General features: G+C 50.8%; 11 protein-coding genes across 11 annotated transcripts; 6 read left to right on the plus strand and 5 right to left on the minus strand.

Annotated features, from left to right (window-relative positions):
* Positions 1–43: 43 nt before the first annotated feature.
* AA0111_g5804 (hypothetical protein) lies at positions 44–1789 on the minus strand (the record flags this gene model as incomplete). The annotated part of the gene is made up of 3 exons (XM_028651957.1): positions 44–749; positions 812–1543; positions 1593–1789. The coding sequence occupies 3 exons, from the start codon at positions 1787–1789 to the stop codon at positions 44–46; spliced, it is 1635 nt and encodes a 544-aa protein (XP_028506387.1).
* A 217-nt stretch (positions 1790–2006) lies between these two features.
* Positions 2007–3954, minus strand: AA0111_g5805 (Acetamidase; the record flags this gene model as incomplete). The annotated part of the gene is made up of 6 exons (XM_028651958.1): positions 2007–2519; positions 2590–2739; positions 2789–2946; positions 2997–3417; positions 3497–3637; positions 3691–3954. 6 exons carry the CDS (start codon positions 3952–3954, stop codon positions 2007–2009), a joined length of 1647 nt encoding a protein of 548 aa, XP_028506386.1.
* A 1136-nt stretch (positions 3955–5090) lies between these two features.
* Positions 5091–5846, plus strand: AA0111_g5806 (hypothetical protein; the record flags this gene model as incomplete). The annotated part of the gene is made up of 1 exon (XM_028651959.1): positions 5091–5846. One exon carries the CDS (start codon positions 5091–5093, stop codon positions 5844–5846), a length of 756 nt encoding a protein of 251 aa, XP_028506311.1.
* Positions 5847–6499: 653 nt separating this feature from the next.
* On the plus strand, positions 6500–7888 carry AA0111_g5807 (hypothetical protein; the record flags this gene model as incomplete). The annotated part of the gene is made up of 1 exon (XM_028651960.1): positions 6500–7888. The coding sequence occupies one exon, from the start codon at positions 6500–6502 to the stop codon at positions 7886–7888; it is 1389 nt and encodes a 462-aa protein (XP_028506388.1).
* A 185-nt stretch (positions 7889–8073) lies between these two features.
* AA0111_g5808 (hypothetical protein) lies at positions 8074–8909 on the minus strand (the record flags this gene model as incomplete). The annotated part of the gene is made up of 2 exons (XM_028651961.1): positions 8074–8672; positions 8729–8909. The coding sequence occupies 2 exons, from the start codon at positions 8907–8909 to the stop codon at positions 8074–8076; spliced, it is 780 nt and encodes a 259-aa protein (XP_028506596.1).
* A 596-nt stretch (positions 8910–9505) lies between these two features.
* On the plus strand, positions 9506–10306 carry AA0111_g5809 (hypothetical protein; the record flags this gene model as incomplete). The annotated part of the gene is made up of 1 exon (XM_028651962.1): positions 9506–10306. One exon carries the CDS (start codon positions 9506–9508, stop codon positions 10304–10306), a length of 801 nt encoding a protein of 266 aa, XP_028506595.1.
* Positions 10307–11067: 761 nt separating this feature from the next.
* Positions 11068–14876, plus strand: AA0111_g5810 (hypothetical protein; the record flags this gene model as incomplete). Its single annotated transcript, XM_028651964.1, has 2 exons — positions 11068–13744; positions 13795–14876. 2 exons carry the CDS (start codon positions 11068–11070, stop codon positions 14874–14876), a joined length of 3759 nt encoding a protein of 1252 aa, XP_028506298.1.
* Positions 14877–15091: 215 nt separating this feature from the next.
* On the minus strand, positions 15092–16954 carry AA0111_g5811 (hypothetical protein; the record flags this gene model as incomplete). The annotated part of the gene is made up of 1 exon (XM_028651965.1): positions 15092–16954. One exon carries the CDS (start codon positions 16952–16954, stop codon positions 15092–15094), a length of 1863 nt encoding a protein of 620 aa, XP_028506485.1.
* A 470-nt stretch (positions 16955–17424) lies between these two features.
* On the minus strand, positions 17425–18270 carry AA0111_g5812 (hypothetical protein; the record flags this gene model as incomplete). Its single annotated transcript, XM_028651966.1, has 1 exon — positions 17425–18270. The coding sequence occupies one exon, from the start codon at positions 18268–18270 to the stop codon at positions 17425–17427; it is 846 nt and encodes a 281-aa protein (XP_028506427.1).
* A 715-nt stretch (positions 18271–18985) lies between these two features.
* On the plus strand, positions 18986–20280 carry AA0111_g5813 (hypothetical protein; the record flags this gene model as incomplete). Its single annotated transcript, XM_028651967.1, has 2 exons — positions 18986–19576; positions 19624–20280. 2 exons carry the CDS (start codon positions 18986–18988, stop codon positions 20278–20280), a joined length of 1248 nt encoding a protein of 415 aa, XP_028506428.1.
* Positions 20281–20785: 505 nt separating this feature from the next.
* Positions 20786–22576, plus strand: AA0111_g5814 (hypothetical protein; the record flags this gene model as incomplete). The annotated part of the gene is made up of 1 exon (XM_028651968.1): positions 20786–22576. The coding sequence occupies one exon, from the start codon at positions 20786–20788 to the stop codon at positions 22574–22576; it is 1791 nt and encodes a 596-aa protein (XP_028506425.1).
* Between the last annotated feature and the right edge of the window lie 401 nt (positions 22577–22977).

The raw sequence follows: 22977 nt of genomic DNA on the forward strand, positions 1-22977 counted from the left end.
GGTGGCTAACTCACACGACCTCTTGTTGAGAAGCGGGGTACCTTCATTGTCCTTTCCCAAGTTTGCGTTTGCGTATGCGCACAGCTATTCGTTCCTGTGGTCGGAGCTGCCCAAAAGCGGACTCTCGCAGCACAGGCATCGCAGCATCGGTCGCCTCTGGGTCACATAACTGTACCTCAAATTCACTCATGACGACAGCCAGAGTGGCTGCTTGTATGGCTCTGGTATAGTCGCTAGCAATTCCAAAGCTTTGTCGGTCGTAAAAGATAGGGGCCAGCAGCTCGAGGTTCTGCGCATCGAACCTTCCATTCTCGACACGGGTTCCGCTCTTCCGTTGGCCTCGCACTTTGGGTCCATTATCATCGGGGATCAAGAAGCGTTCAGGCCAAAACTCATCTAACGGTTTCTCAACAGTACGTGGCCGTGCATTTGCCCAGGCCTTGGTATCCAGTGCGATATCATGCGAGAAGGAAATTGTGTTGCATGCCTTAGGTAGTTTCCATTGGCTACCGATGGAAACTTCGGCGAACTCGTTGGCACATGTCATGTATTGTGCGACACGGAGGCGGCTTATTTCCGCCTGTAATGATTGAACGAGGGGCAAGGCTGCAACCCCATTGACGTCATATGTGGTCATCTTCGACGATTGTCGCTCAGAGACGATAGTAGTGATGCGTTCCGCCAGATACGGTTTGCGTAAAACTTCTATTATTGACCACACAGCGGAAGGAACCAGATCAACATTCGAGCTGTAGAGCATGTCAGAACTTCTTGATGCTTGGTAGATAATGCATCCCCAGATGATGCTTACCGGTGCATGATGTCCAACATCTCAGCTGTCCTAGCTTCAAGAGGTAACGGGGCTTTCGCAAGTAAGTCATCGCGTTCTTGAATGAATTTGGATCCCTTATGTTCATCCCAATCCATGTCGTCACTACCGATCTTTGCAAATTCCGTGCCGCTATGGTTAGCTTTCAACCACTTCTCGACGCCTTTGTATAGTCGATCGCGTGGCTCCCTATATGCCGTTGAATTTGTGAACCATGGCATCCCCGGCACGAAGCCCTCAATGGCATCTTCAAATTTCCAGTAGTCCTTGATGAGTCCAGAATATTGCTTGAAGATTGCTGAACCGAAGAGGGTCTCCATAGAACACCTTGTGAGGACTTGCTGGAAAAACGACCAGCTGTCTTCTATCTGTGTCCAGCTGCCGACTTGAAACATCTTGTTATTCAGATTGCGCGAAAGAGTTGCAGCGTAGAGGTCGGTCAAGGTTCTCAAGGACTCTCCTTCTAGGTACTTTTGCGTTGATGCTATGCGCGCACGCTCGATGGCTCCTTGATCGACGGCCGCATTGGTGTATAGATTTGCTACAGCTTGAGGAGAACCCAGAATGATCTCGTACATATTCTTCCCGGTGATGACTGGATTTCGCTTCTCATATGCTTGGATAGCTTGCTTCATCTGCTCCGGATCTCGAAGAACAATGAAGGGCTGCAAGCCCGCCTTGACGGCAAACGGTGCGAAGCTGCCATAGTCCTTGCTGACAGGTGTTAGCACTCACAATGTATTGTATACATGGATGATCGTACAGTAACCTCGCGAAGTACTTCTGCGGTCCGTCATATGCTATACTGAAAGCATGGAAAACCCCTGGGAACAGATACGGAATTGTTGGGGGCCTGCTCCCTGATGCGGTATGTTTCGCATTTTGGTAGAACAACGTTGTGGAGACATAGTAAGTTAATGCAGGTGTGACGATCAGCAGGACAGCTAAGAGGAGAAACATTGCTGGTGAGATAAGAGATGAGACAGGTCAAGACTGTGACGAGCTCCAATTAGGCAGAGTGGATCCCTGCGCATGCTTAGCGGCGGAATTTCCGGGTCCGCTTCACGCCACCTATACAACCGACAATCAATCTTCCTGAGCAAACATGGAGCATACATCGTTACAATTCTTTTCGTATTGTTTTACATGCTCACGATAGCTTGTATCTTGCTACAGCTTAAGGTGTTACCGAATTGCCGAGTAACCTTCCTATTTCCTCAGCAATCGCCAACGTCTTCTCCTCGCTAAGCCTCTTTCCGATGACTTGAATAGCAACTGGAGCACCGTGGTATGCTTCGGGGTCGTATTCGGCCTGGACAGCTGCATCCATGTCGTTCAGAGGCTCGTAGTCTGCACGCTTGGCATCGATTTTGCTATCTGCAAAAGTGACCGGGACAACGACGCTCGTAAAGTCGAGTAAGTTGATGGCAGACGCGTAGCCATAGTACTTGAACTGGTTGTGTCGGATAGCAGCGGTTGGACTGATGGGAGCAACGATGCAGTCAAGTTCGCAACCATGCTCGGCCTCGACCTCTCGCCATCTGGACAGATACTGCATCTGGTAATCCCACTTCTGTAAATGGATATCCCACACATCGTTCAAGTCAGCCTTTCGCATATCTGGGTTGAGGAGTTCTTTGATGTTTGGAATTCCTGGCTCTCCCGAAGCGTTGATGTCCTTCATTACGTCCTGTCTGATTGTCAGCTGGTGTAAAACAGCTAGGCGTAGCTGCGCAAGAGCTAAAGGGAGGAGTTATTACCGTGGAGCCATCTGCTCCATAGATCTTGTTAGCAAGATCGACAGCAAAATCATGTTTGTATGGAGTCCAGGGTAGAACCTTGTGCTGACTTCTTTCCAAGACGTCCATTACGCGTTCGATTCCACGTAGGACAGGAGGATGTGGGAGAACCTGTGCTTTTAGCGAAAGCAATTGTATTGCATTTCGGTCTGAGACTCACGTTGCCGTCGCATGTGTAGTAACCGATGGTCAGGCCAGATGAATTCAGCTTTGCCTTCAGAGCATCTTCTAGGTTGTACCTCCAAGGCAATGGGATGACTTTGGAGTCGTAATTCCAGGGCTCTTCGCGGAGCACCGATGTGAGGAATAATCTCAGGTCTTGACAGTCAGCTTCTCGATCAGCAGGGACGTGCGTCTTGTTCACTTACCAGACGCAGAGTGAGCAATAGGTCCGACGACACTGTGGATGGTTTCTTGACCTTCCATGCTGTTCGCCATGTTTGCGTAGGGCATTCGACCATGACTAGGACGGATCCCGTATAGAAAGTTGAAGGCGGATGGGATTCTGATAGAGCCGCCAATATCAGTTCCAACACCGATGATGCCTCCACGGAGGCCGATCATAGCTCCTTCTCCTCCCGAGCTTCCTCCGCACGACCAGTTCTTGTTGCGCGGATTTGTGGTCCTTCCGATGATGTTGTTGACAGTCTCACAGACCATCAAGGTTTGAGGGACACTTGTCTTGACATAAAAGACAGCACCTGCCTTGCGAAGAAGTTCTGTAAGAACGGAGTCTTTTTCATCATACTTTCCCAGCCAGGAAACGTAGCCCATGGATGTTTCTTTTCCCTAATGCAACCATGTCAGGTTTGTCGCTCGCGGTATACTTGAGAGTTGATTGCACCGAACATAGGGAAGAATATCATACCTTCACTCGCAGTTGGTCTTTCAAAGAGATTGGAAGACCATGTAAAGGTCCAACAGTCGTGTTGTGCTCCGCGTAATACTTGTCTAGATCTCGAGCCTGTGCGAGAGCCTCCTCGGGGAAGAACTCGTGTACACAATTCGTCTGCAGCCACTTGTTAATCGCTGGGTCTGCCACAGTAGTATAGTTGGTCTTACCAACTGCTGTGCTAGGGCAGCTCTTTTACAGAAGGCGAGTGTGACATCCACGGACTTGAGCTTTCCTTCAGCCATTTGTGCAACGAGATCAGTGGCCGAAGACTCGGTCAGCTCGATTTCTCGCGCAGAAAGAAGCCCTGATGCTTTCGGAAATGCGAAGACATTGTCATCGCTTGGAAGGTCTCGAATCAACCATTCCGAAGGTATCGTGCTGGCGATACGAGTTCGTTTGTCTGCAGCAAGCTCCTCCCAACTAGAAGTCATTTTTGCTTTTGTCTGAGCTAGTTGAGCAACCAATAACCAAAGTTTAGTCTCGAATGTGTTCGATTCAATCTATAGACGTAGGTTGAAGTGCAGGGACGTGTTCGTGGTGGTGACGTCGGACCAAAGGATGGTGACGATGGTCTACCTCATGTGGGGTTGATCGCTTGTACCTTCTGCAACGGAACCCACCCCCACGGAGATGCGCGAACCCCTCTTTTCGAACATATCTGTACCACTGAGGTTCGTGCAAATCCCTCATCGAGGCGATACAACACGATATTAGACTTCGCTATGTAAACAGAGTGTAGAAGTTGCCGGCTTCAAAATTCACACATGTTCTGTTCGGAGCCAAAGGTCCTAGGGTCTGAGGGAGCCAGCTATGCATTGCGTCATTCCACAGCTCACAACGCTCGTTTCCACGCTTCTCACGCAGTCGTTATCGCCTTTGACCTCCTACCACCAGCTCTTATTCATACTTACCCCTCAAGAATGATACAAATACTGCAAAAGTAGGCAACATAGGTACCCGTAATATGTTACCTAGAGAGCGTACCTTGTCTACGATTTTAGCTGATATCGAACAGAATATGCACCACGCCACAGGAATTCAAAGGTGAGGAATGCGCAGTAATTTACTCTCGTCCCTGCTCCTCAACATAGGAAGTAATCCCGACCCACACATGCTCGCTGTAGTATAGCCTCACTGGTTGCGCCGGCCTGGCTGTGCGATTGGTCATGCGAAAGTTCCAGGCACTAGACGCAGAGCGAGCCGCACTTCCAAATCCGAACTCGTCGAGCTGGACCCTTCATTCCCAACGTACTTCGTACAACATAGCTTTCCGCTAGCAAATTAGCCAATGCTCCTCAGAAAATGATGTGGAGCACAATCGGCCCATAACGGATAGTCACGCTCGAGTCATCGACCTCTTCCTGCATTCATGCTCCTTATTATTTCGTGATATCTGATTGGGTACTGCAACTATACGCTGTAGACGCCACCGTTGACATCTTACGCCCTACAGCATAACAGCCAAAACAACGTGTAGAGCGATTGATATATTGATGCTCGTATGTCGGCCTTGAATATTCAGTAGACAAATTCTGCCTTGGAACCAGCAACCACTAGCCAATCCACCATGTATCTTCGTGCCGTTCATGCAGAGAAAGACATTGCTAGACTACAGCAATTCATACGCGCCAACCCGCTAGGCATCTTTACCACAGCTATTGACTCCAAGTCGTTTCCTTTTCTTCAATCGAGTCACATTCCTTTCGTTTTGGATATCGAAAACACAGCAGACCAGGTCCATCTCGGCGTTCTCCGTGGACATGTCGCTCGAGCAAATCCGCAAGCTAAAGCCCTGATCGAACACATCCAATCTCAAAATGAGGACGAGAGGATCGACACAATTCAGACTATATCACGCGATGTTATGATCCTCTTTAACGGTCCTGCACACCACTATGTCACACCCAAGTTCTACAAAGAGACAAAGCCAGCAGGCGGGAAAGTGGTTCCTACGTGGAATTACTCAGCGGTACAAGTTTACGGTCGTGCTTCCGTGTTTTACGATACTAAAGCCGCCTCTACGGGTCAATTCCTCGACAAACAGATTAGGGACCTGTCCCGCCAGTCAGAAAGAGACATCATGGGCTACGAGAAGCCGTGGCAGGTGGAAGATGCGCCTACTTCGTACATCGACATACTGAAGAAAGCGATTATCGGTATCCAGATCGAGATAACGGATATTGGTGGCAAGTACAAAATGAGTCAAGAGATGGGTGTGGGTGATCAGCAGGGTGTCGTAGATGGTTTTAAGGCCCTGGGGTCAGATGTTGGAGCTGAGATAGCAAAGACTGTAGAGCAAAGGGGAAAACTCGGAAGCTCTTAGCTACAATCTGTGAGGAGAGCTCTAAGGGTACCCGGAATGAGAGCGTATACTGCTGCACTTGGTGTTCTTGTACTTGTACTTGGGCAATGTTCGTAGCCTCATCATCTATACAGGAGTGGTTTGACTGGCTTACCAGTTGATGAGCTACCAGAGTGGGGCCCCTGCCGAAAACTCCGAAGTCCCCTTCCCCTCACCCAAGTGACCGCCACCACGGAGCCATCCCGACTGCGACAACCCAATGACGCGTTGCACCTTCACCTGCAACTAGATAGGCGCTTATCTCACGGCAGACAATCGTGGGCTGTGAATGCAAATATGTTGATCCCTGTGCCACGAGGTTGGTCGGCCTGAAAGTCAGACGTGGCTGTGCAGGTGGCCCTAATATCAGGGAGCGACCAAAAATGGCCATCGTCCATTCCATGGCACAAGCACTTTGCTCGACTTTTTGAGAAATCACATTGCAAATCTGAATCAATACTTCCAAAAAGACTACAATCAGTAACGATTGCCTTTTTGAGAAAACGACGCAACACGAAGAGTATACAAATAGAATATCATCTGGAAGCATCCACATCCTTCTACCCTCCCAATAACTCCACCTAGAATACCCCATAGCCCTCCACTTGAAACAGCTTGAGTGATCTGGCATCAAGATGGGCCTCTTTAGCTCCAACAAGCTTCGTCAACCACCACTTCCTGACTTAGCGATACAACTCGATGACACGGCCGATAGAGTTTATAGGCCAGACGATATTGTCAGAGGCCATGTCGTACTGACGCCCGTCGCATCTATCGAGCCCGAGGCGCTTAAGGTCTCACTCTTTGGGCAATCACTCATATGGTATCGTCGGGATGTAGGCTCCGGCGATTACACTGATTACCATCATTGGAGGGACAACGCACCACTATTTGAGGTAGCTCAAGACATTTTACACGCAGCAACTACCATGACCAACGAGGATAAGAAGGAACCACAAGCGATATCGAAGTTTGAAGCAGGCCAAGTCTACACATTTCCCTTTCAATTCATGTTTCCTGCTGGGACTGGTACCACGCGCTATGGCCAATACGAAAATGATTCCGACCAGAAATACGACATCGGACCCCATGACTTACCTCCCAGCTTTCTATTTACCAGATCCAACAGGCCAACAGATGACGGCACAGATGCAGACTTTGCGAAGATCGAATATGGCGTACGGGCCACACTGATATGTCCTGGCATTGGTGTTGTCCAAGGCAAGTCTCTCATAGACCTGACAACTACATCGATCATCCTCTTCCAACCCACAAGCCCGATACCACCACCCGGACCATACACCACGCTGAACCGCTACCCAAAGATCCTCACACTGCGATCTTCTCTACTAGCCGGCAACACGCAAACTGGTATCCGACAAAGCATCCGCGACCGCCTTTCCTCTTCGACCCCTACACTGGACTTCGAAGTCGCTGTAGAGCTTCCAGAGCACTTTACCAGCGGGTCCGAATTTCACTTTCGTGCATCCTTCACAACACTATCGCGAAGCCCGAACGCGCTGCACATTCCTCCATCCGTCACATTCAACATTCTTAAATTGGACTTACTGAATTTTACCTTCTTCCGTGCACCTCGCGACAGAGACGCAGGTAGCGACAGATCCGGCTTGCACAGGAGTAATAGATACGAAAGCTGGCCGCCGCCAGACCAGCTATATGTCGTGGCCAAGAATGAACATGAGGATTTTACGGAGAGAAAGACGTCTCTTAACGCTTTACCTGAGTCAGCCACATTGGAACTTACTGCTGGATTGCCAGAGTACTCCGTTATCGCTGGCTCATCAGGAGAGAAGCACAGTGGGGCAATGGAGGAACAAGTGAAGAGTACTTGTGAGCAGTGGTTCACGGCGAGGATCCCAGGTGTGACAGTACCAAGTTTCCGTAGTTTTGCCATCACAAGGGCATACAAAGTCAGAGTTAAGCTTGGAGTTGAGGTCGGAGGAAAGAAGTTCGAGAGGGAGGTTGAAAGCGCGGTAGGGAGGATGGGCAGCCCGCAAGCCTAGTAGTGTTAGAGATAGTTGGGAGAGGATGGAGCTGTCTTTTTCGTGGAAATGGCGCCGCAATACATATGCTAGATGAAGCCGTACTTGTTGTAAATGTTATAAATACTACTGTACAATGTCAAAAACGTGGGGTATCATATCCAAACGCCAAAGCAAAATCGAGAAGAGGAATCAAGCCGCGGTATTCAATAGTACCAGCTCTCCAGCACCTTATCGACCCTCCGCCTCCCTTCACTCTCTAATCCTTCCATATCAACACTCTCGTCGTCTTCGGCCGTGGAAGGTGCTTGGACGTTGCCAAACTTCTCTTCCACACGTGCAGCAACGCGTATTGCCAATGTCCGTGTCTTTGCCAGCTCAGGCGCGAGCGGCGCATCCTTCCACACCAAATTTGGCTGTATGTTCTCCTTGGGATTGCGATAGGGTTCTAGTAGCGAAAGCAAGGTGCGGTATGTGTCGAGCCGGTTCTGAAGCGTCTGCCGGCGTGCGGAAAGTTCTTGAAGGCGCGAGACGGAGGAGAGATATTGGTCTTGTGTGATCTCGGCGTCACGGTCGGGCCATGTTGTGGGTAGTTTCGCAATGTTTTCGTCGAGTGTTAGGTCATCGCTCTGATATAGCGCGTGCGTGTCATCTTCGTGGGCATCGGACGGAGGATTTACTTCTTCGTCGTCGTCGGCATGATGTGCGTCAGATTCCCAGTATAGTATGTCTATTTGCTCAACAACATGCTCAATCATTTGGCGGCTGTAGACTTTTCGGGAGTGTTGTTTAAGGTTGCGGTTGACTAAGCCACATGGTTAGAACGATCTGAAGGTCATCATGAGTGCAGTAGATCCATACCTTTATCCAACACCCCCTTCATGACACTGAGCTCGATCCCACCATCTTGCGCAAGTGTGCGTAGACGTTCCGACGGCGGTATTCCACGCGATAGAATATGTTTCCTCGTTTGTAGAAACCGCTGCTTTTGCTCCACGACGGTGCCTTGTTTCGACCTTGCGGATGGCACGTGTTGATCCATTGTTGAGGCTATTGAGTGCGTTTGGCGACGAGTATTGCGCACAAGAGCACTGAACCGCGGGGACTAGCGCGACGCGTTGAGATCACGCTTTGCCTATTTGAGATGGCGCGATGGTGCTACCGTGCTTCCACCAGCTATCGACCGACCTCCAGAGAAAACCTACTGTTTTCGGCTTCAGGGAAATGGAGCTAAGTGCACGTGCCGAAGAGACATAACTCGTCGTCAAATCAGCAATCTTGGCCATACTACCAAAGGCGGTTTGTTGTGGCTGTGCGGCCCGGCGTAGAAATCCCAATGCGAGAATGCGAGAAACCATTCAGCTAGGCTGAATCTTGAAACTTCCACAGACCTCTGTCCAATGAGCAACCATCTGACCAGACCTTCGAGCCTCGGATTTTGAGGTCTGCCTTATGGGCAAGAAGGAAACCAAGCATGATGCGAATGGTAAAGCGAGCGTAGAGTACGGTGCTTGTAGTGAACGTATAAAAAAGGCTGTCTCTTTCCACATGTCTCGTCATTCCCAGCACATCCCAGGTTTTAAAACAAAACTCGTTGTACGACCCTCAAGTATATATCTTTCACTATCACCCAAGAACATGTCCACCTCTATTGCTTTGCAGAATCTGAGCATCTCAGATGCAGACAATAACACCGTGCGTCACCGAAAATCTTCCCGAACACACGTGAAGTCTAGGTCTTCTGAGGATGACGACCCGTGGCTGGACACGCCTCACGATAGAGAGTTCTCAAGTCGACCACTTGACCCTCGTTCCCTCAAACCCACGGTAGTGTACTGGATCTCTCCTCATGCTTTGCTCAGCAAAAAAATCACAATCCTTGACTTGACGAAAGACATGGAAGTGCCATATACAGGCATGACAGCCGAATACAAAGCCGAGATCAAAAGGACCATGAAGGATCATTCCTTCGCGCCGGTACTTACCTGCCACCGCCGTACCTGGCTAGGTCTCAAGTACGAAATCACCGACGACCAGAGCGCACATGTTGCACATTGGTCGCATGCCTGGTCGTCGTTCGGCGAATCAGTCCTCACATTTCCAGACGACTCAGCTCATTCATCCCATACTATCACCTTGAGTAACAAGCGCTGGGGACTGCGCACTGAATCGTTCGTTTACAACTCACAGCCGTACGTCTGGCAAATGGACAGCTTGTGGCACTCGACGAACATGACACTCTATCGGATCACAGGGAGTGGTGAGCAGCAGATCAAGACGGAAGTAGCCAAGTACGCGCAGAAGTGGTGGGGTAGTTTTGTAACCGGTGGGACGGTGGTGGTAGACGGTACCGAGATTGATGGCGCTGTGGCCTGTTTGACGCTTGTCGTGGTGTTGAAGAAGAAGCGGCAAAGGGCTGCAGAGAGACATGAAGGATGAGGGCCTAGGTTCAGAAGGATGAGCCAGGCTGTTCGAGTTTTTGAAGTTCGGCCAATTGACTCGACATGGTGAGGCTTGGCTGTGGCGTGGCTCTTCCTGGCAGGTGGGAGCTGGAGGGCACGTGCGCGCAACTAATACGGTAATACGGAGCGGTTTCCTGGCATTTCCAACGTCATAGTACGGGGTTGATGCTCAGATCGGATCCACGTCGGTGCCACGGCGCCACAATCTTATTGCTCCTTGTCCCTTTACCCACCCAGATGGGTCTCAGTAATAAAGCTCGTGTTGAACGATGTATTGAGCAGTGTTGCAGCTAAGCGCGACGTGTACCAGCTCTGCAGACGCCAGCGACCACTCACACAACGTCTACCCGCAGTTTCAGATTAACCACAAAGCCAGCGGTTGTTTGGTTCAAACGGCGGGCGGCTAGCTCGTAGGATAGCGCACCAGTCGACGCCAGTGACGCTGCCAAGCCCCCGACAGACCGCGCATCAGGGAATGCAAGGCTTGAAACACGTCGACACCCTAGTCACCTGTGAATCAATAATGATAGCACTTCGCGCCTTCTCTTCGTTGTGTTGATTCACTGCCTCTTTGCTGTCTACTACCCTACTAATATTGTTTCCTTTATATTACAACCGCAAACGGTAGCGCCTCCTCGCTACTCTTCTTCCATGGCAACGAGAGGTTAAGACAGGGGTTCCGATTCGCAGCTTTACCACATACGCGACCCTCCACCACGACCACCACCACTCTGAACCATGTCCGAAGCCTCAACGTCCTCGACGACCTCGACGACCGCAACGTCGACGAACGACGCCGGCGGCGCGCAGCTAAGGTCAAATCAGAGCATCGAGAATTTCGCCGCGTCGCTGTCAACTGCAGCCATCATTTTCGGCGTTCAGATTGGTTTCTTCTTGGTCCTCAGTGGCAATTGGAAGTTTCACAAGGGAACGGGCAAGAAGAAGCCTGTCGATGGCGACCAGGAAGACAAAGCGGCCGCGCGACAGAGTCTGTTCCACAAAATCTACTACTACAAGACCGCCTTCGTACCCGTCGCAAAGCGTATCGCAGCCCCCACGACCGCTATCGAGTCCTTTCGAAATGTCTTTACGATTAGCGACAAAGAACTCATCCGTATTGCCGGCGTCGATGGCTACCTTTTCCTCCAATACCTGCAGCTCCTGCTACGCATATTCATCCCTATGGCTATCATCATCCTACCTATCCTGCTACCGATAAATCGCAAGGGCGACGAGCCCGGAGTCTCTGGTTTAGACTCGTTCGCTTGGCCCAATGTAGCCTTTGCAGACAAGAGGCATCGCTTATGGGCACACTGTATCATCGCTGTAGGCGTCATATGCTGGGCGTGCTTCAATTTCTACTTGGCGCTCAGGCAGTTTGTACGCCTTAGGCAGACTGTCCTCACCAGACCAGAACATCGTATTCGAGCATCTGCCACCACTATTTTGGTGCAAAGCATTCCTCAGAAATGGCTTACCGCCCCAGCTCTCGATGCCCTCTACGATGTCTTTCCCGGTGGTATCAAGGATATCTGGATAAACCGCAACTACGACGACCTAATGGATAAAGTCAACGATCGAACCAAGATTGCAAGGACCCTCGAATCTGCCGAAACAAATCTTATAATAGCGTGCACCAAGAAGCACAGGAAGATGGAGGAAAAGGCAGCGAAGGAGGCTGGAAAGAAAAAGTCCAGAAAAGAGAAGAAGCACGACATAGCTATGGAGAATCATGCGATCAATCAGGAGACTCACGAGCAAGGTGTGGATGCTGGTAACCCCCACGAGATCGAGCAACAACTCCAAAAGGTTCTCGAGCAGTCTCCCTCGTCGTCTTCCTCTTCCTCACGGTCAACCTCACCCGATCGGAAGCGCGGCATTGTGCCAATGCAATTTTTGGGAGAAGGCATGCACGCCGTCGGTGAAGGTTTCCGTGATGTCGGCCATGGTGTCGATCGTTTCAACAAAAAGGTCTACGGTGGAATGCGCGGTGTGTTTGGCGGAAAGCCCCGCCAGGCTGGCCAGGCACAGACACAAGAGCAAGCACAGGCGAGCCTCGACGGTGCCGACGAAGTTCCAGGATCATCGCCAACCTCTGCCGACTTTCACCACAGGGGGGCTAGTACTGACACGCATACGCCTTTGGCCAGCAAGGAAACTTATGCCTCTGATGGCACCATCACCGAGCCGAACTCTCCCCAGACAGATCTGAAAGCGCCTGCAGCTACAACCGAGCCCGAGAGGAAATCTATTACGCCTGGATGGAAGCACCCTTTCAATAAGCTAAAGGCCGTATACGTTGGTCAGGGTGATTTTATAAGCCCTAAGCCATTCGAGAAGCCAGGAGAAGAGCTGCCACTAGAGCTCAAGGACCCTAGTAAAATCAAGTATGATCTTACAGGACTGTACGACGAGTCCATGGAAGAGGATGGCGAGGATGCTCTCTGGAGAAAGTACCTTAGGCCAAAGGACAGAGAAACGATGCGACTACCGATCTTCAGTTGGTCTTGGTGGCCGGCCTTGCCGTTGATCGGCAAGAAGGTTGACACCATCTATCATTGCCGAAAGGAGCTCGCTCGGCTCAACGCTGAGATCGCGGACGATCAGGCTCACCCAGAACGCTTCCCGCTGATGAATTCTGCCTTTATCCAATTCAACCATCAGGTTGCGGCACACATGGCCTGTCAGTCATTGAGCCATCACATCCCAAGGCAAATGAACCCGAGAACTGTAGAGGTCAACCCCAATTACGTGCTCTGGGACAATTTGACTATGAAGTGGTGGGAACGTTACTTGCGCATGTTCGGAATCATTCTGCTCATTGTAGGACTTATCATCTTCTGGGGTATCCCCGTCAGTTTTACAGGAGCTTTGTCCCAAATTGACAGTCTGACCAAGACCTTGCCATGGCTAGGCTTCATCAACAAGCTTCCCGACTGGGTAGTGAGTTTGATACAGGGTGTGTTGCCACCAGCTTTCTTGGCCATTCTCTTTGCTGTGCTGCCTCTGGTCCTGCGCTTCTGCGCTGGTCTTACCGGTACGACGACATCAGGCGAACGCGAATTGCTCGTCCAAAACTTCTATTTCGCCTTCGTCTTTGTCCAGTTGTTTCTGGTAGTATCGATCTCGACAGGTATCACCTCGACGATTGACAAACTGATCAACGATCCTCTTAGTGTCCCATTGACACTGGCGCAGAACCTCCCCAAGGCCGCTAACTACTTCTTCTCTTACATGATTCTGCAAGCTCTCAGTATCAGTTCTGGTACTTTGCTACAGATCGGTGCTGTCGTTGTCATCATATTCCTCCGCTTTCTCGACACAACGCCCCGAGAGAAGGTTTCAAGGGTGTTGCAAAGACCTGGTATTAATTGGGGAACTATGATCCCTGTTTACACCAATTTTGCCGCCATTGGTAAGTAAAAGTCCTTTGTGATAATGCACGTTAAAGCTAACAATGCGCAGGTCTCATCTATTCCGTCGTCGCTCCCTTGATCCTGATCATGATGTTGATCACTTTCTGCCTCTTCTGGTTCACATACCGCTACCAAATGATCTATGTTAGTTACGCTAAGGCCGAAACCAACGGTCTCATCTTTCCGAAAGCTGTCAACCAGCTGTTCACCGGGTTGTATTTCCTCGAGCTTTGTATGGTTGGCTTGTTCTTCCTACAAGAAGACGATAAAGGAAACCAATCTTGTTTCCCTCAGGGTATTATCATGATTATCATGGGCATCTTTACTGTCCTCTTCCAAGTCGTACTGAACAGGGCGTTCGGGCCTCTTTTCACATACCTGCCAATCACATTCGAAGATGAAGCGGTCCTTCGAGACGAGGAGTGGCAGCGAGCACAGGCCAGCAAATGGGAACGCGATGACGAGCATCAATCTCTCACTGCTCAACAAGATGCAGCGCAGACGGCCGAAGCGCGCGAGCAAGCACACCTGGACGAGCAAAACCGCATTGAGGAAAGGAAACAACGCGAATCATCCTATGGTCCAGGATCTTATGAGCTGAGCAATTTGGACGGTAACATGCAATCTGCTGGCCATGGGCAATCACCTCGACCCGGCAACCGCGGTCGCAACACCAGTTGGGCAGATCGCTCCCGCCGTAGCTCTAACTCGCGCTCACAATCCCACCACAAGCAGCACCACAAGCGCAAGGATCCTCTAGATATGATTACCAGTACACTCAAGAAAGGTCTCGACGATGTTGCAAAACCCATCCGCGATGTTGAAGCACAGGTCCTGCCCGCTGGCAATCTTTTCGATGAAGTAGACGACGAGCTCGCTGACATCGAGCCTGAGGCTCGCCAAAAGCTTATCAAACGCTCCTTCCAGCATCCGGCGACACGCGCTATCCAGCCCGCCGTCTGGATTCCGCATGACGACCTGGGTGTCGCTAAGGACGAGATTCAGAGGACTAGTGCATTCACGAAGCGTGTATGGATCACTAGTGTGAATGCAAGGCTAGACGCAGGCGGCAGCGTCATTTACAGGGGACTGCCGCCAGACCGGGATCCCTTCGAGAATATTGAGGTTTAAGCAGGTTGTTTCGTTGCCCGCTCTGGCTCACGTATAGGGCCAGCACCCGTGATGCCATCGACCGGATGCAACATGAGGCCAGTTGGTTTGATTTCTCTTATTACCTTTTGTATTCGCCTTTATGGCATTTTCAAGTACGTTCGCATAGCGTGGAGTTTAAGAGTTAGGGGCCCTTGGTAGCATTATATTTAGAACTACCCATACCATATGCATGACTAGAAGAACATGCCGTCTAGCGTAGCCCCAATATCATTCGCAGCCCCCGTATCGAGGAGGTTTCCAAGCTCAAAGTCTTCGAAAAGAGAGTCTCCGAAGAGAGAGTCTTCGTCACAGCCCTCTTCCTCTTGTCCATGCTCTTGAGACGAGCTGGCGATTACAGCAGCACTCTCATCCACACGAACCTCCTCCGGTCGGTCCTCGGCGACGGCTCCGGCAACCCGATCATCTTCATCGTGCATTTGTACTCGTCCAGAAGTCTCCACCTCAGCACTCTCATCGACAACGTCACTGTCATCAGCGGCGAGCCATGTTTGCGGAGCTGCTTCAGACGACCCATCCTCCTCCTCTCCAACGACATCCTCGCACAAGCCAGCATACAGTGCTGCTTCCAACGCCCCATCATCCTCCGCTTCATCGATGGCGTGCTCAGGAGTCGGTTCTTGAACCACAGGGCTCTTCCGAGGCCTCCCACGATTCTTCTTCTCCTTCACCACAGCCACGTCCTCTGCAGCCCTGACCTTTGGAGGTCTCCCCCTCTTCGGAGCAGGGTTAGGCTCCTCTTGAACCCTTTGCTTCCTCTTTTGGCCAGCAAGCGAAGTTGAGGTTTGCTGGCCATCCAGCTTCGCCCACCTCTCCTGCTTTGCTTCCTGCACTCTTACATTTTCCTCATTCCACACCTCTAGTTGTGCTGCCCTCGAGGCCTTGCTCTTCTTACCCTTGGTAGTGGTAACAGCCTGGTGGAGATTGCTCAAATTCTCTTCATCCCTCCTATCTTGCAATTTGGCTTTGCAAGTTCTCTCCATCTCAGCGCAAATGGCCTCATTTTCTTCTTCCAACTTCTCGCGCTCTTCTTCGCTCTTGGCCTCTTTCAGCTTCGATGTTAACGAAAGGCGCAAATAGTATATGGTCGAGAAATCCAGAGAGAGTTTGGAGGCTCGAAGGATCTCTTCATAAGCCTCTTCGTTCGAGGGCCAAAACAAGCTGCAGTACTCGCGCTGCTGTTTTATGTTCATGAACATGAAGCTGCGGAAAAGGCGGAAGGCGCATGGTTCGTAGCTTTCTCTGATGGTCAACTGGAGGTGTTTGACTCGTTCGCCGAGGTGGCAGGGTGCCTCGGGGACGGAGAGGGCCTCTAGTGAGGAGGGTGTATCCGCAGGGGTGAGGAGACCTATGTCTTGGGCGGCCGAGGCGGGGACAACAGGGCATGCTGATGCTAGTGTGGGTGCTCGCACCTCTTCTTCGTCATCTCTGGTGAGATCAAAATACTGTTCTTCCTGCTGAGCAGGCGGCGCGGCGGTACTCGCAACATTCTGAGCCGCCCAAGGACCCTGCACCGGTGCCGCGAAGGCATTCTGGCTATACTGACCTCCATAGGTCTGAGCCTGGGGAAAATATTGTAGCTGATGGGGGGAGGCACCAGTAAGAAAGCAGTTAGTAGCAGCGACGCCAGGAGCATACACGGGTTGTGGCCCACCCGGAGTGTGATATTGCGGCTGCTGGTTGGCGAAGACACCAGCAGGGAAGCCACTGAAAGCAGCGACGCCAGGAGAGAATGCGGGTTGTGACCTACCCAGGTTGTAAGGTTGTTGCTGGTGGGGGAAGGCACCAGGAGGAAAGCAATTAGTAGCAGCGACGCCGGGAGAAGGAAAGAAAGGCTGTTGTTGGAACGCAGCCGGAGAAGGGTAACTACCGTAAGATCCGAAGCTGGTTTGAATGGGTAACTGCTGTATACTTATGAGCTGCGGACGAGCAGAAAGCTGAGATATTCTTGCTCGTTCTTGGTCGGTAGGTAACCTTAGGCCGCCGATGTTGATTCGTTGTACCATGTCGCTCTGTGTTGCGAAAGTGTTGGTTGACATATTGGTGAAAGTAGAGGGGATTTGTCGTTGTGTGGGTGAACGATGTTGGAATAGAATATCTAGGATGAGAAATGGGTAGTCAAAAATACTTCCAAAACTTGTGTCGATGACTAGAATGTGATCTGAACTGAACAGAAAAGAAGAAAGACACAGATTGAGCAGAAGTTTTATACAGAGCGACGAGAAGATTGGGAATGTGGAACACTGTAAACCTGGTTCATCTGAGTAAATTGATCTCATGAAAAATGTTATGGATGGGTAATCAAAACTAGAAATCAGCCATACAATCGTGTTGAGGTCAGCGGAGACCATGGAGACTATCCATTGAACTGTGGTACTCTTCGCCTATACCAGATTTATGGCTGTCCAGAAAACGTGACCGTAATGTCAGACCAATCGAATCGAAAAGTCTCGTCCTAGTCAGCATCGCAGAAATGTGACTCCATTGGATTGCTCGAGTAATGGATCCACTATGCCAGCCGCTTGTGACGAGGCCAGAGCCCATGGTAATGCCAGAAGCCCCTAGAGTCCAACTTCCTGCCCAAGGTATGCACATCACGTGGCAGAGCGCGAATTCCCTCTTCCTCCATGAGTTCTCCCACCCATTTGCCATATTCCTGACGTGTCTCCGCCTCCTCTTTGGTCATGGACGATTCGACCATAGCGCTGAAGCTCATGATGAGATCGTACCAGTCGTAGACGCGCAGGTCAGCAACAATCCATCGCTTCCCCGGGGTAAACTTCCGATGAGTTGCAATAATGGCGCGCGCAACATCCTCACCGTGGATGAAATGCACGGCTCCTCGCTTCCGCACATCGTCTTTCGACTGAACTATGCGAGGGAGCCACCTAGCGGGCACGCGTTCGCCTCCGTATAGGCCACATAGGTTTAGCACACAACCGTGAAGCGAGAGTAATTCGTCTTCCGCGATCGCTCGCTTGTCTTCTTTGTCATACGGCGCATTATCATCGCTCCAGCCATCGGGTAACTTATTGAAGATGCCTGTAGAGCCTAGCTGCACCCAGTTGTTTTTTGCGCCGTGAACGGAGCGGTAAAGGCCGACGATGGTCTTCGACTGCGTATGTCCCACCAGCGGGAACGTGATGATCACGGTTTGCGCCGCGGGAAGGCGCTTATATGGTTCCGCATCGCCGGAACTGGGGTCGAACTTGAATGGTATCGTGTTATCTCTTCCAGTAGTCGTGGTTGCGGCATAGCTTATGTCGGTGTCCTCTAGTTCAGGTATCAAAAAATTGGACGTCCATCCAGCGCCCAGAATCAGAAGGTCCACCTCTTTCATTTGCTCGCGTAGCATTTTCAGTTGTGCAGTGTGGGTGATTGGTAGCACAGACCTTGCGCCGTACTCAGAGAGCCTGTTGTGTGTAATCTTATATTGGGTGAAAGATCAATCCATGGGTGACAGAAGGTGTGAGCCGCGGCTGGTATAGCTCCATGGAGTCGTGACGTCTCCGCACGTACCAAATTAGCTTGCATTCAGCACGAGCCATCCGTTCAGCGTAAACCTTCACGTGTGAATCTTAGTTATTCAGCAAACGGGATTTTCACTGGATAGAAGCTTGATGATCAAACGTTCTGAGGCTGCAAGAGCCCCATAGTGTACATGGAAGCGAGTAATACATCTGTTCTAGCATGATAGAAGAAACGGCCACCACTTATCAAGTAGTGTAGGACTCAGAGAAAGTGGAGTTGACATTTCCACCAGCTGTCTCACGTGTATTCAGATGACGTTCTTCCGAAATAGGTAAATTGTAATGTCGTTGATTGCAGCAACTGTATTTCCAATCGAAATTCTGATCGAGTCTTCGCTGACGTCATCAATACGTGACGCTTCACGTGCAGTCGCGTTAGACCCATGAAATCGATAGGCGCTCATTGGCTATTTGCTGAGTCGCGTCCTCGTCATCGTCATTACTATGCGCCGCGCATCAGCTCGCGGAGCTCCGTATCAGAGTCTATCACAAGGACCTCTCGCCATTCACACAGTTTTCTATCGTTAAATTGACCTTCCAATGCGGACTTCACGAGTGTCTCGCGACACGTCCCGTATCGTCGCCGCAAGCCGCACCCAACGAGCGCTACGCCAGACCCGAAGCGCGACCAATGCGCAGACCCCTATCAAACGAGAGACAGGCAGCGACGAGAATGCTAGGGCAAGTTCAGAGCTAAGCTCGGTACCAGCAGACTCAGCCTCCGAGGGAGAGGCGCGACGAGTGCCTATGAAGAGGAAAAGGGGTCAAGATACTCCTATCGTCGTGAAGCAGGAGGTAGAGGAAACAACGATCGCTGGAATCGCATCGCCGAAGAAAAGCGAAAAGGTCAAAAAAGCCCGACGCGCGCCTGCGAAGAAGATCAAGGGCAACGATGGGTCTGTAAAGATGGAGCCGCCACCCAATTGGGAGGAGATATACACCCTGACGAGAGAAATGCGGAATGAGAATGTCGCGCCGGTGGACACTATGGGGTGCGAGAGCCTGGCGGAGAAGAACAGGTCTCCTCGAGATCGACGGTTTCAGACACTTATAGCCTTGATGTTGAGTAGTCAGACGAAAGACACCGTCACAGCGCCCGTCATGCGAGGCATGCAGGAGAAAATGCCTGGGGTGGGTTAATTCCAAAGGCGACTGCTTTCCACGGCTAACATAACCAGGGTTTCAATCTTGAATCTGTCCTCGCACTAGAGCCGCCTGCGCTCAACGCTTTCATCAACAAAGTGGGTTTCCACAACCTCAAGACCAAGTACATCAAGCAAACTGCGGAGATTCTACGAGACAAGTGGAATAGCGATATTCCAGACACAATCGAGGGACTTGTGTCACTACCTGGTGTCGGGCCTAAGATGGGATACCTCACTTTGAGTGCCGCCTGGGGCCGGCATGAAGGTATTGGAGTCGACGTCCACGTTCACCGCATTACCAACTTATGGGGCTGGCATAAGACTCAAAATCCAGAACAAACACGTGCCGCTCTGGAGTCATGGCTGCCAAAAGACAAGTGGCATGACATAAACAATCTGCTTGTGGGCTTTGGACAGACTATATGCTTACCTGTAGGCAGAAAGTGTGGTGGCTGCAAGTTGGCAGATAGAGGCCTATGTCCCTCAGTAGTGGTAGCTAAGAAGACGAAAGTGAAGAAAGAAGAAGCCGTTGTGAAAGTCGAGGCACCCAATGGCGACGAAGAGGCAGCAGTGAAGGAAGAGACGGTGGTTGCTGATGTTGGTGAGATCAAAGCTGAAGATGTGGAGGGTACGATAGACATAGAGGATATCGGGCAACCGCCACGCAAAAGGGCACAGAGGAAGAAGTAGTAGTAAGTAGTCATAATACTGTATATAACATCATTGAATCTTGGATCTCTAACGTCTAGCATGTTAAATCAGAAATACGACTAGGCATATTCGAACACAGTCTCATATTTTATCGCGTCAACTTGGTATTCCGACAGCGGAAGGCGGACCCTGCCGTCATGCAGACCGCATCGCGCCTTTCAGTCTTCACCAGACAACAGAATATCACCGAGCTTCCATCGCCATCTCCTGCATGTACTCATCAAGACTGACCTGAAATCACTACTCACTGTCCTACTTTCGCATCACGATCGACGTCTGGTTGACCGCGTTTCACTCAAGTGCTGCCTGATCCAGCACGTGCAGTCACTGGTGCCTTGCGGCCTCATCAGTGGTACCTTCTCCACACACGCTGATTCAGACCCATGAATGGCCGAACCAGACCCCTAATCACAGGCTTTTTAAATAAAACCCCAAGAGTTCGGCACTTACCAACATATAAACACAATATCGCAACACCTGCAACATGGAAGTCGCCCGCGACGAAGCTCAAGGCTCAGCAAACGCTAGGGTGCTTTCCACCACAGTGATCACCATGGACATGACATCTCAAGCAGAGCTGAGCATTACGCCTGCTGGAGGCCAGTTTTCACAAGACGGTCAACGCGCTACATCGGAACCAACCAAGGCAAGGATTCCATACAAAATCAGGCTTCTACTCGCCAACTCGCGCATGCTACTGCTGGGGTTGTTCCTCATGTACCTCACCTCCGCGATACTCTCCCTCGCCACCGGATTCTTCAGCATCGATAACTTCATAACACCTCGAATTAACCGAGTGGTAGACGAATTCAATCTGCAGTCAGCCACCATGCACGAAGAGCAAATATTGTACGGTCGCTTGGATAGACTTCTCTCTAGCCAGCTGAGCCGTGGCTTCATGGAGACTCACGAAGACTGTCTCATTCGTGGTCTGAAGAAGGTCAATGATGAATCCTTCGGGCTTGGCTTTCAGGACCCTCATATGCGTGCGCGGATCATGTACTGGACAATGGGTAGTTGTGGTAGACTTCAGTACACGCCACAGGTGGTGATACATGATGCAACCCCACAACAAGCTGTGCTCAGGCCCTGGGCAAATGTACGATATCGCTCCCGTCGTATACTCGGGGAAGCACTAGAGGTCGTGAGACTGAAGACCCGTTCGATCTGGAATCGCTTCTTCGGCGGTATCTACCTCATAAATGGCTCCACCTCCACCCCCACTGTACATGTTTCTGACGGTACGGATACTGGCGATACGTCCTCGTCAACCCGATCCCTTTCCAAAGTGCCATTTGGATTCGCCCTGCACTGCGAGTCCTCCCAGCCATGTCGCCTTGTTTACCTGCCCGTATCCTCGGATGAAACGTTCGCTTTGTCGGGTCGCGCAAAGGCCATTGCGAAACTTGAATGCCGGCTTAGGAAATTGGCAGCCTTGAAGGCCAATCTTGAAAACTGTCTATCGTTTACACGGTACTTGGAGAAAGTTCTGACCTTCGTGAGCTTAGCTTCCTTAGGGATCGAAATGGCGGCCCTGGTCGGTGTGGCTTCGTACATGGCCGCTACCAAGAAAGCCGCAACTGAGCTCACTCAATTCCTCGGCTTAACAAATGCAAGAGACAAGTACACAATCAAGACTATCGGCTTCGGTCTTGCTCTGACCTTGGTTGATCGCCTATACATCAAGTACTCAGAGCACCTCGGATGCAAAGTATCGGTGCTTGTTTTTGGTCTCTTCTCTTTATTTTCGGGCTTCAGCATGCTTCTGCGGTTCTTCATTGCACCCAACTCATGGCTTCCGGACATCTTTCAATTCTGCAGACTGGTCAAGGAGCTCTATCTGATCACGCGAGGCTGCGAACTACCTGACGGAGAGGATCATCGTTCAGAGCTTTCTTCCGCGGCTGTCATGAACACTGAGGCTCCCGAACCCAAAATCACTGAATGTCAACCTACAGGGACAGAAATGCAGTCTGATTCATCTAACCACCATCGAAGGAATCAATCCTTCAAATCGCACCGTCGTCCAGTGTCTCCCATCACATCACTTACGGAGGATTTCAAGACTCATGAAAAGATGCTCCAAGAAGTGCTGAAGGAGGTGACGAGGCTGCAAGTCATGAAATATGACGTGGAGTCTGATTATGGTAGTGACATCGATACTGAGTCTGACTCCGAGCCTGGTACTGAAGACAGCGGTTTCGTCGACCTGGCTGGTGGCGTTACCCCCCAACTTACGGACGCAGAATCCGGCTGGTCTGTGGTGGATGTGTAGGAATACTACGGCCATGTGGTTTGGAATGTCATGCGAACATTCCATCATCGCATACAATTTAAAACACATCCGGGCGCGATTAGGCACGTTAGCAGGAAACATACTCGGTGTCTGCATGGTGTATGTACAAGGGCACACTATCACCTACGTGCCAGCAGTATGGCTTGTGTACCACGTTCGTTGTCTGCTAGTAATCTCGGATCAATACGTATAATTGACCGTATGCTCTCCCATCCCCGTCTGTGAATGCGTTGCTTGAAGAGATCACTTTTTGCTTTACCAGGGGCTGGGCGATCTTGAAAGTTGCTACAATCCACACCCACGCAGAATTTCAAACCTGCGTATTCGGGAGAACATAGTAAACAGCCTACAAACTTCATAACAAGTTCAGACTACAGCGT

The sequence above is a fragment of the Alternaria arborescens genome (assembly GCF_004154835.1).
Source record: "Alternaria arborescens strain FERA 675 chromosome Unknown contig_12, whole genome shotgun sequence".
NCBI lineage: Eukaryota > Fungi > Ascomycota > Dothideomycetes > Pleosporales > Pleosporaceae > Alternaria > Alternaria arborescens.